Source organism: Egretta garzetta, unplaced genomic scaffold (assembly GCF_000687185.1).
Source record: "Egretta garzetta isolate BGI_Z169 unplaced genomic scaffold, ASM68718v1 scaffold219, whole genome shotgun sequence".
Classification (NCBI taxonomy): Eukaryota; Metazoa; Chordata; class Aves; order Pelecaniformes; family Ardeidae; genus Egretta; species Egretta garzetta.
Window position 1 is genome coordinate 219,225 of NW_009260671.1, and position 11,732 is coordinate 230,956.

Below are 11,732 nucleotides of genomic sequence, written 5' to 3' on the forward strand. Positions count from 1 at the left end.
CCTGCCAGCCCGCCGTGGGTCCCTCGTTGCAGCCGTACCCAACAGCCCATCCCGAGACCGTGCTCCAGCCCCTCTTCTCTCCGCAGCCGGTGACCTGCCGGGATGGCAGTGCTGGGGGGCTACTGTGAGGGCAACAGCTCCATCGCCCATGCCTGGGTCCAGCAGGGCTTCCAGCCCTGCTTCTTCTTCACGCTGGTGCCAGCCGTGCTGCTGAGCGTCTGCTTGCTGCTGGGAGCCCTGCAGTATGCCTGCTACGTCCGCTTCGGCCGCGCCATGGAGCCCATGCGCAGTCGCCCTCCTGCAGCTGGAGCATACGCGGGTGCTGGCGCACGACCGGACGCGGGGCCATGGCACCGTCCTCCTCCTCTTCTGGGCGCTGGCCTTCGCCGCCGAGAACCTGACCCTGGTGTGCTGGAGGAGCCCGCTGTGGTGGTGGGCACTGGAGGACACCAACCAGAAGGTGGGCTGGGGGCAGGGAAGGGGGACGGGGCCCTTTGCTGGGGTGGGGGGGCTGCAGCATCGTGGTGCAGGGTTGGGGTGTGCATGCCATGCCCTGCCATCCCCAGGGCGTGCATGGTCCCAGGTTGCCCCCACACATCTGCTGCATGTCTCGGCCCCGAGCCCAGCGATTGCACATCTCTCCATGCCCCCATCCAGCTCAGCTCCTGTTTCTGCCTGCCCCAGTCCAAGGTGTAGAAGTGGGGGGTGTCTGCCCGCTCACCACAGCCCTTTACCCTCCCTGCTCCTCGCAGGGTAGGGGTACCCCAAGCCAGAGGGCACAGAGCCAGATGCAGCAGGGAGGAAGGAGGGGGTCTGGATGCTGCCTGAGGTGCTGTGCTCAGCCAGGTGGTCCTGCTGGTCTGTGTGGGGTGTCCCCTCTCCCCTGGTTGCCCCATACCCATGCCCCACTCCTTGCCTCTCTCAGCTCATACCCATCCCATGCCTGGCCAGGCTCTGCCGAAGGCCAGCTACAGCTCTGACCCCCCACTCTCCATCCAGGTGCAGTTTGGCTTCTGGCTGCTGCGTTACATCTGCACGTTCATGCTCTTCATCCTGGGCATGAAGGCCCCGGGGCTGCCCCACAAGCCCTACATGCTGCTGGTCAACGAGGAGGAGCGGGACGTGGAGAACAGCCAGGTGAGTCCCAGGGCCAGAGCAGTGTGGGGACATGGGCCAGGGAAGAACTAGGGACAAAATGGAAATACAGCTGCCCTGGGATCAGCATCTTCAGGAGATGGGGGAGGAGCAAGGTTTAGGGCTGCCCAAGCTCCCAGCCTGCTGTCAGGATGTGGCCCTGCTGGAAGGATGGAGTGGGAATCCTGGAAGGACGGGGCTGGTTTTCTTGGTGGGCTCATTGCCGGCTGGGCTGGGGAGGCCAGGGCTGTGACACCTCGCTCTGCTCTCCCCCAGACCGGCAGGACCCCCGCCCCCTGGAAGGTTTTCCGGAGGAAGCTGCGGCTGCTGGTGCCGTACATGTGGCCGAGGGGCAACCACCGGCTGCAGGGGCTGGTGCTGTTCTGCATGGCACTCATGGGGCTGGAGCGGGCCATCAACGTCTTCGTCCCCATCTACTACAAGAACATCGGTGAGGCGCCTGGAGCTCGGCATGTGAGGCTGCCCATGGCCTCACCAAGTGCTGTGGGGTGTCATGAGTGACCTGGCGAGGCTGCAGGGACCTGGCAGGAGCAGGGTCCAGGGGGTCAGGGACCAGGCTTGGGTGCTGAGTGATGCTCCCTGCCCCTCTGCCCTGACCCTTTCCACCCTCTCCCCAGTGAACGAGCTGACAGAGGGTGCTCCCTGGCACACCCTGGCCTCGACTGTCTGCATCTACGTGGGGATGAAGTTCCTGCAGGGTGGAGGTGCTGGTAAGGACTGCTGGGAAAGATGGGGCGCTGGGGAGAGACAGCGTGGGGCACATCGTGCCGAGGCTGGGGGCCGGGATGCCCAGATGCCCCCATCACTGCTGCTCCCTCTGGGGAGCAGCAACCAGGGCTGGTCCCGGGTTGGGGACAGTATGGGGGGGCCCATCCCAAATCCCTCTTTCCCAGCTGGGCTTTCTGAGCTAGGTGCATGTCCCGGTGGCGCCGGTCCCCTCTGACTGTTCCATGGTGCCCCGCAGGCTCCACCGGCTTCGTGAGCAACCTGCGCACCTTCCTGTGGGTCTGGGTGCAGCAGTTCACCAACCGGCAGGTGCAGGTGCAGCTCTTCACCCACCTGCACGGGCTGTCCCTGCGCTGGCACCTGGGGCGTCGCACTGGCGAGGTCCTGCGCAGCGTGGACCGGGGCACCAGCAGCATCAACAGCCTGCTCAGGTCAGAGCACACCCAAGGCGGGCAGGGGGTAGCTGGGCAGCCCCACCGGGCCGGGCTGATGTGCCATCCCCCTTCCCACCCCCCAGCTACATCGTCTTCAGCATCATCCCCACCATTGCGGACATCGTCATCGGCATCGTTTACTTCACCTCAGTCTTCAGCGCCTGGTTTGGCCTCATCATCTTCGTGTGTATGAGCCTCTACCTGAGTGAGTGGGGGGGGGGGGTGCAGGGGTGCCGTGCTGGGCTGTGGGGCAGCAGGCGCCTGCAGCCACAGCCCCCTCCTGCCCACAGCTCTGACCATCTTCATCACCGAGTGGAGGACCAAGTACCGGCGGGACATGAACACGCGGGACAATGAGGCCAAGTCCCGGGCCGTGGACTCACTCCTCAATTTTGAGACGGTACTGTAGGTGGTGGTGGGGTTGCTGAGCACTGCGGGGTGCTGGGGAGGCTGACCCGGCCACTGACCCCAGCTCTGTGTCCTGCAGGTGAAGTACTACAATGCAGAGAGCTATGAGGTGAACCGCTTCAACGATGCCATCATCAAGTACCAGGTACAGGGCACTCAGCACCAGTGCAGAGTGGTCAGGAAGGAAGGAGACAAGCCTCACGGGGACCTGGGGGGAGGATGGAGCTCACCACGGGCCTGGTTTGGAGGTGGCAGCATCCCACAGGACCTTGCCTCTTTCAGGTCTCGGAGTGGAAGGTCAGTGCCTCGCTGGGTCTCCTCAACCAGACCCAGAACCTGGTCATCGGCCTGGGGCTGCTGGCGGGGTCCCTGCTCTGCGCCTACTTCGTCACCGAAAACAAGCTGCAGGTAAGGCTGATGCCAGCCTGGGCAGCCCCTGCCTGGGGTGGGGGCCCCGGGCTGGTGGGGACAGGCCCCCCTCCCCTGTCCCTTCCAGGTGGGGGACTTTGTCCTCTTTGGCACCTACATCATCCAGCTCTACACGCCGCTCAACTGGTTTGGGACTTACTACAGGTAACGCTGGGCAATGTGGGGGTCCCCCTACCCATGGGCACCTGGGTTGGGATGTGCACCCCCAAACCCTTCCCTCTGGTCTTCCTCCAGGATGATCCAGAACTCCTTCGTGGACATGGAGAACATGTTCGAGCTCTTCCACGAGGAGCAGGAGGTGGGTGCCACCTTCCCCGGACCCTGCTCCCTGGCACGGCCCCGTGGTCCTGCCCTGCTCTGAAGCCGCGTCTCACCTTCCGGCAGGTGAAGGATGCGGTGAATGCCGGTGACCTGCGCTTGGAGGCCGGGCGGATCGAGTTTGAGAATGTGCACTTCAGCTATGTGGATGGGTACGGGGCGGCAGGCATGGGTGGTAGGGTGGGACATGTCAAGCTATGGGGCCTGGTGCAGGGACATGGGGCAGGGGAGGTGGCCCTGAGCCTGTCTCCATCTGCCTCTCCCAGGAAGGAAATCCTGCAGGACGTCTCCTTCTCTGTGATGCCCGGGCAGACCCTGGCCCTGGTGAGAGTGGGACCTTGGGTGTGGGTCCGCTGCTGGAGGGTGGGATGGGGGCTGGGAAGTATGGGGGTGGGAAGGACAGACCCCCAGCAGGGCTGGCCCTTCCCTGCCCAGCCCCTGGCCTCCAGCAGCGGGAGTCTCCTGGTGTCTCTAAGTCCCTTTACCTTTGCATGCAGGTGGGACCTTCAGGCTCGGGGAAGAGCACCATCATCCGCCTGCTCTTCCGCTTCTACGATGTACGGGGCGGCTGCATCCGCATTGACGGGCAGGACATCTCCCAGGTGAGGGTGGGAGGCCTCCAGGGGGACACCAGCTCCTCTGGGGCTTGCAGCACTGCTGGGTGCAGCCACTGGCATCTCCCTGGGGCAGGTGTGAGGCACACAGCCCCCACAGCCCCTTTGAAGGCTGGTGTCTGTGCCCACAGTGGGGTGAGTGGGGGACACCTGGGCTGAAATGCCAGAGACTGGCCAGGGCTCCCTGGGAAGGGCCAGGGCACTGGCAGGGTCCCCCTACCGCAGGGTGGAGATGCAGCTGAGCCCGTGGTCTGGGGGGGGACTCTGGAGCAGATGCTCGGTGAGGAGCTGGGTGTCGGGCTCATAGTTGAGGGGCAGGATTGGGTTTCGGGGGGGTCTTTGCCAGGGGTGTGTGTCTGGCTGAGCCCTGCCCCTGCCTCCCCAGGTGAAGCAGGCGTCGCTGCGCGCTCACATCGGGGTGGTGCCCCAGGACACGGTGCTCTTCAACGACACCATCGCCAACAACATCCGCTATGGACGGATCCTGGCCACTGACCAGGAGGTGCAGGAGGCAGCCCGAGCTGCTGACATCCACGACCGCATCCTTTCCTTCCCCGACGGTGAGAGCCCCGCAGTCCCCTCCTTGCCCTCCCCTGCCATCCCGGGGTCACCCGTGACCTTGTAGCTGCCGTCTCACGGGTGTCCTTGGGTGACATCCCCCATGGGGACACCTGCATGACCCTGTGCCTTGCTTTGCCTCTCCCTGCCGTCTCTCCAGGGCTAAATCAGCCCCTGGGCAGGGATGGGCTGAGGTCCTGGCAGGACCCCCCCATGCAGCAGAGCCCTGGTCCCCATCCCCGTCTTGGAGGGCACCAGCACAGCACATTCCTGCCCTTGTGCCCACAGGATACGACACCCAGGTGGGGGAGCGGGGGCTGAAGCTGAGTGGGGGGGAGAAGCAGCGTGTCGCCATCGCTCGCACCATCCTGAAGGGTCCCCGCATCATCCTGCTGGATGAGGTAATGGCAGCGGCCCCCAGCCCAGCCTTGCCCTGCTCTGCAGCAGCCCCTGCCCCAGCAGCTGCCTGCGCTGCCCGCGTCCCTTCCCCACACCCTGCCTCTCCCGCAGGCCACGTCCGCACTCGACACAGAGACTGAGAGGAATATCCAGGCCTCCCTGGCCAAGGTCTGCGCCCACCGCACCACCATTGTTGTTGCACATAGGTAGGGATCGGGGAAAGGGCTGATCCAGGAGGTGCTGAGCTCTCTGAGCTGGCCAGCCCCCTGCAGAGGGACTCACAGGCCTGTCCTCCTGCCCGGGAGGTGACAGCCCCTGTGGTTGTGGCTCCTCACACCGTGAACCCCCCCAGCCCCTCTCCCCTCTGAGCCAGGATAACACCCTGCCTTTCCCTGCAGGCTCTCCACCGTGGTGGGTGCAGACCAGATCCTGGTGCTCAAGGACGGGCGCATTGTGGAGCGAGGGAGGTGAGCACAGGGGGAGGGCTTGGTGCTGTCTGCTGCCGGGGACCCCCTCCCTGGCTCTGGGGCCAACTGGGGACCCTGCACCCCTGCGTTCTCCCCGCAGGCACGAGGAGCTGCTGCAGAAGGGTGGCGTCTATGCCGGCATGTGGCTGCAGCAGCAGGCTGGGGACGAGGGCGAGAGCAAGGAGCGCCACACCGAGAAGCCCCTGGGCAGCAAGAAGGGGCCGTGAGCGTGGCCAGGGGCTCTGTGGTGACGCCGACCTGGGGCTCAGGCCCCCATGCTGCCAGGGAGCCCTTTGCCGGCTGCGTGCCGGGGCCCTGCATGCCCCAGGAGCTGCAGGGGCTGTGGCTGCAGCAGCAGGCTGGGGACGAGGGCGAGAGCAAGGAGCGCCACACCGAGAAGCCCCTGGGCAGCAAGAAGGGGCCGTGAGCGTGGCCAGGGGCTCTGTGGTGACGCCGACCTGGGGCTCAGGCCCCCATGCTGCCAGGGAGCCCTTTGCCGGCTGCGTGCCGGGGCCCTGCATGCCCCAGGAGCTGCAGGGGCTGGGTTGGACACTCCACTATGTTTGTACCTGTTTGTTTTGATGTTGTGTAGTTTCTTAAACCAGGTCCTTCCCAGCTCTGTCTGTGTGCTCTGGGTATGTGCATGCAGGACCCCCTGCTCCCACCTGGGTTGGGGGGGGAGGTGTGCTCCAGGCAGGGGCAGGCAGGGTTACTGCCGTTGCTCTTGGGTCAACCAGCAGCTCTGCCACGGGGTTGAGCTCAGCGCAGCTGGTGCCCACTTCACCCCCGAGTGTGTCCCCTCCCAGCACCTCCTTGTGCCCCCATCTGCAGAGATACACCGTGCTGGGCTGGACACCAAGCGACCGCTCCACCAAACCGACTCTGCACCCTGTGCTATGCTTTTATTTTCTCCCAAGCAGCACTTTGACAAGTCTCAGTATTCCCTCAGCCTAGACTGGACTCACCTCCTGCCCTGGGGAGGCACTGCCAGCAGATAACCCCCCACCCACACCCCCCCACCCCGGCTGTACGCTGCTCGGAGCGGAACAGCTCAGCCCAGCACAGACCCAGGCCCAGCCCCACAGGTGGGAGTGGTTCCAGCAAGGGAGCTGGAGAGAGCGGGTCCGAAAGCAGGACTGCTCTGCAGCCTCCCCCTCTTGCTCTGCAAGTCAGCCCCCCCAGGCCTTCAAACACCAGCTCCAGGCTCAGGGCTGTGTTTGCAAGAAGGGGTCCTGTGCTGCTGTTCCCCAGGAGGGGATCCCCCACAGCCCAGCTGGAAGGAGGGAGGCTTTCCTGCCCCAGCAGCATTAAAACAGGGCCCTGGGACAGTTGAGGGCAGCAGAGGAACAGCCAGCAGCAGGAAGGCAGCTGCAGTCCTCCTGCGCGAGCGACGCTGGCACAGTCAAGTCACTGCTGAGGCTACTTTTCAGTTAATGGCCCTTGTTAAATTAAACCAGAAAGGAAACACAGCTCCATTCAGTCTCAGAGGGGTCCTGGGCCCCAGCCGAGTTGGGTAAGGCCCAACGTGCTCATGTGCATGCAAACAGCAGGGGAGGCACCGAGGGCACGGGGAGCAGGGAAGGGGCTGCCTTCATGCTGCTGGGAGGCCCCACATTCAGCCGTGCGAGAGACTGTCCCTGCCACAGCTGGTCTTTGCTGAAGGGCTGGCACGGCCCTCCCTGGAGCACAAAATCGAGCCCCCCGCTACCGCAGCAGGCAGACGCATCCCGGCTGTATGTTGGAGCATGCAGAGACCTCCCCACGCAGCCCCTCCCCTCCAGGCCAGCTCTGCCCTCACCCCACAGTCCCAGCAGTGCTGGGACACAGCTGCAGCAGCTGTGGCGAAGTGAACACCGTGTGCTGTCGATTGCTTTGGTCAGTGTGTGCTCGGCCTCGTCCCACGCCATCTTCACCTCTGCAGGAGCATCAGCAATTTGCTGCGCTACTTTTATACAGTTACTAGGGGTGAGGTGTCAATGTGTGTTTGGTAGCTCGCTTCCAGCCCCCAGGGAGATGATTTGTCCCTGGCGAGGGGCTCTTGTCGTCAGTGTCCAGGCCAGAACCTCAGGGCATCCATGTGGGAGGCCAGAGCTGCTCCTCAGGTCACAAGCGAGATTCCACAGCCACTGCCACACCCTGCCTCGCCTGCCTACGACATGCTGCAGTTGGATGGCTTGGAACTGTGTGCCTGGAACGAGAAGAGGCACACTGAGCAAGGGAAGACGGGCTTCTTCCTCTGTCCTACAAGAGGGCACATCCAGTGCTCAAGTCCCCAGGGATGTGTGCTCAGCAGTGATGCTGCCATTGCCCCAGGCCATGCTGCCCTCCTGGTGAGAAAAGTGACCCTAGACAGAGCCCAGAGGAAGCAGAACCCAGGGAAAACCCCACCATGATGCAGCCACACTGGAATCAACCCCACCGCGGTGCAGAGCCTACAGCCAGCCTCACTCACCTGCCGCTGCGACTGTTGGTACTCAGCTTCGCTTGCTGACAGCGCCTGGGCCAGTGCCAGATCCTCCTCCTCCTGCGTGCTGCTGGGGACAGGGGTGCATTGTGTGCCTCGGACTCCCCCAGGCTCACTGGCCCAGCACTCGGAGCCCTTTGGGGTGGCAAGATCTCCTGTCACTGCAACCCTCCCGGACAGCTAAGGGCAGAGAGCAACTGAGGATCACCCTGAACAAGGCAGGGGCTGGAGAGGGACCAGAGCATCCAGCTGGGGCTGGCAGCCAGCACCATGTGCCGAGGAGAACCATGTTAATTCCAGTCTGTAAGAGTGCTTTTAGCAGCATCAGGTAACGTGTAGGCTCCTGGGCATCATCTCCTCCACCTCTGTGTCACACTCTAGCCATGCTCATTAGCTGACAAGTGCTCAGACAATGGTTTGCCCTGCTCTGTGCTGTCAGTCACAGTCCCTTCCCAGCACCCCAGAGGGCTTGCTTGCTGAACAGAGCTCCATGATGGCTCTGGACTCTTCCTTTTTTTCCCCCCCATCAGCCACACAGAGGCATCACTCAGAGCCACGTGCTGAGAGGAATGTCATCCGGGAGCCACATGACTCTGCCCCAGGCACTGCTCACATGTAGGCTTGGGGCGTGATACCACATGTCCCCGGACTGTACCTGGGTGGATGTGCTGAGCTGCGTGCTGACTCTGCCAGGGACAACTCCAGAGCTCGCTGCAGTGCCTCTTCCTCACTCTGAAAGAAAACATCTCGTCACCAGCTTGGCTGAGGTGGCAGGGAGCAGCCCTGAGGGACACGCAGCAGACACAGTCTTGCCTGGCCAAGGGTGGGTGCACCTCCCTTCTCCAAGGCCAGACACAGCCAAGGTGAAGGCCTTGGGCTCAGGACAGACCTGCAGCTTGCTCTCCCCGTGCTCAAGGGAGTGCAGCCCTGCCTGCCAGTGCAGGGGAGCATGCTAAGAATACCGGGAAGCAGCTTCCAGTCTTCTCCTCTGCCCTTGGCTTGCAGAACAGAAAGACAACACCCAGGGAAAACAGCCAGCGCTGCCATTTGCAGGCACCAGAGCAAACTCTGATGCCCCACTGAGTGTCTGGGATCCCTGTTTGCCAGGGAAGGCCCAGCTGGGGAGCACCACGGTCACCTACAGAGTGTGGGTTACAAAGCAGTTGCTGCAGTAGCTCCCCAGGGCACAGGAACCACCCCAACCCACCCCAAATGCCTGGGCCAGGCCACTCACCAGCCCATTCTGCAGCATGACAGCTGGAGGGGAGGTGCTGGGAGTCTGCGGTGCAGCTGCTCTGCCTCCTCTGCAAACAGGAGAGAAGCCGCGTTATTGTTGAGGCAGGGAGCCCTGGTATGAGTGCGCAGCCCTGATGATGCACAAGAAGCAGGGAGCTGTCGCTTCTGCGTCCCACAGTGAGCCAAGCTGAGCCTGGTCATGTCCACCTCAGAATTACGAGTCAGGCCATCACCATACCTGGCAGAGGCCAGAGAAGAGGGGCTGTCTGCTGGCCGGGCAGCTCCACTGCTCGATGCGGTGACTGTTTTGGAGGAGGATGCCTGGGCTCTCGCAACCGCAGCTTGCCTAGGACAGACAGGATGCAACTGCTTTACCATCGTGGGCCACCCCTGGGCACTGAACCCCCAGGGAGGTGAAGCTGGATAAGACACCTCCCTGGCATCCAGCTCCCTCTCTTCCTCTCAGCAGCACCCGTGTTGTGGCTCAGCTACATGCGCAAGAGTTTCAAGTGCCGTTTCTCTCCTCAAAACACTGTACCAGTAAAGGCAGAAATCACTGGCTACAGAATAAGGGACTGGGCAGAGAAGCAAGAACAAAACAGCCAGCAGGCAGTATCAGTGGCCTTTGCTGCAGGAAGGAGAGACTGTGTGCACACCCGTGCTGACTCCTTAAACCTTAACGCTTCTGGAGGATGCCCTGGCACACAGGGCAGGGAGTGTGAGAATGCAGCAGTCCCAGACAATGAGATGGGAAGAGCTCGGCTTCTTCCCTGTCACCCCACTGACAAGCACGGCCCTGTCCCTGCCGGCCTCTCTGTCCTCAGGCCCTCACCCTGCTTTGGAGAGGGGATGCCCTGCCCCGCTGCAGTCGTGGTCCAGGGGGTGCCGGTGCTTGAGGCAGTAGTTCTTGTGGCACTGGTCACAGATCACCTTCATCATCTCCTTCTGCTTGCAACCAGGCTTCAAACACTTGTTGGTGAATATCTGAAAGACAACATGGCAGTGGTGAAAAAGGAACACACCTTGCAGGACCGGGGCTGTCCCTTCCCTCTATGCCAGGCCCTGGGCATGGACCAGCTTTCTCTCCCACTGTGGCTTCTGTGGGGCTCTGGAGTTTGTATCTGAATACTGGTTTCCTTCAGATAGTTCATTAGTCATTCACCAGTGCTTCGGTCTCCATAGACAAGGGTCTCTGCAATTGTGGAACGCAGAGCAGGAGCGACTGCCTCGCCCAGGGAGTGCTGCCTGCCCTGCCAGGGTGGTGGGGACAGCCCGGAGCCCTCCAGCTGCTGCTGGGCTGGATTCCTGCAGGGCCAGCGCCCATCAGCAATTTCCTCTCCTGGCAAGAAGGGGCAGCTAATTGCCGATTGCATTTTCCTAACGGCAGCATGCAGTTTCCTACCCTCATCTTGCCTTTCCTCGTGTCCCACATGGCTGCACAGCCCCACCCCATCGCTACCTCAGCCCCAGGCTCACACCACAAAGCCCTACAGGTGCTAGGCCTCCTGCTCACCAACCCTTCCTGCCTTCTGCCTGTGCAAGCAGAGAGGGCACCGGGCAGAGCAGAGTCGTGTGTTGCTTTCATCCCACCCCTGGGCTTCGGCAGGGACCCGGCGGAGCTCAGCAGCGAGATGGAGAGCGCTGGGTTCCTACCTTGCGCTTGCGCTGCGCGGGGTCAGACTTGCAGTCACGGTCAATGTGCTCACCCACCACGACATCGGGCATCTCCCCTCGCCTCACGGGGACCGGGGTGTTGCAGAGGGGACACACGGGGACCTGCACATCCTGTAGAGACAAGAAGAGGGGCCTGGGAGCACATAGCTGGGCAACCTCAAGTGCTGTGCAGCCATCTCTCTCCCTTGCAGGATCTGCCTGATCTTCTACAGCGTCACCTGTGTTTTGAGATCTCACTCAGCACCCTCCAAAAAGCTTGCCATTTCTGCCCAAGCAGCTGTGACAGGCATGGACATGCACTCTGGGAAGGGGACACAGCAGGGCTGGGAGATGCCCAAACCATTTCACCCAGCGGCAGAAGGTGGGCTGGAAGTTTGTCGGGCTGAGATATAGATCCTGGCTTTCAGGGACACCTCCGGATTCAGCAGATGTCCCAAGGGAGACTGCCCAAGTGCCCAGAGGAGTCACAAATTATTCTGACCGCTGCCTGGGAAGGCTCAGCAGCTCCGTGCTTACCTTCTTGTAGGCAGAGGTGCAGTCGTGCTGGGCATAAGCGATGTGGTCGGTGCAGAAGATCTGCTCGCAGGCGTCACACTTCAGGGGGAGGAAGTCTGGGAGTGGGGAGACGCAGCGGGAAGAGAGCGCTGAGCCGTCGGCGCTGCCCGGGGAGCCTCCCAGACTTCCCGGAGGCACAACCCTGACCCGCGGCCAAGCCAAGGCCGCTCCTCTCTTCCCCCAGCTCCCAGCAGGGAAACAAAAGGGCAGCAAGGCCCGCAGCGACGACTTCAGAAATGCCCCAAACCCGTCCCCTCCCCGGGTTCCCGAGCAGCATCCTGAAATCACACCGCGC

General features: G+C 62.7%; 2 protein-coding genes across 2 annotated transcripts; one reads left to right on the forward strand and one right to left on the reverse strand.

The window, feature by feature from the left end:
• The first annotated feature begins 6 nt into the window (after positions 1–6).
• Positions 7–5,836, forward strand: ABCB6 (ATP binding cassette subfamily B member 6 (Langereis blood group)). The gene is given in 20 exon segments (XM_009645677.2): positions 7–281; positions 283–460; positions 1,000–1,137; positions 1,375–1,585; positions 1,773–1,865; positions 2,120–2,312; positions 2,399–2,520; positions 2,606–2,715; positions 2,803–2,868; positions 3,006–3,131; positions 3,220–3,296; positions 3,387–3,450; positions 3,537–3,622; positions 3,737–3,794; positions 3,968–4,072; positions 4,470–4,644; positions 4,931–5,043; positions 5,153–5,247; positions 5,440–5,508; positions 5,609–5,836. Coding segments are annotated over 20 exon segments (2,385 nt in total). The 5' UTR covers positions 7–102; the 3' UTR covers positions 5,736–5,836.
• A 667-nt stretch (positions 5,837–6,503) lies between these two features.
• Positions 6,504–11,728, reverse strand: ZFAND2B (zinc finger AN1-type containing 2B; the record flags this gene model as incomplete). Its single annotated transcript, XM_035901125.1, has 8 exons — positions 6,504–7,696; positions 7,961–8,042; positions 8,628–8,704; positions 9,207–9,276; positions 9,447–9,554; positions 10,041–10,192; positions 10,862–10,993; positions 11,399–11,728. Coding segments are annotated over 8 exons (990 nt in total), but the record flags the coding sequence as incomplete, so codon positions are not given.
• Between the last annotated feature and the right edge of the window lie 4 nt (positions 11,729–11,732).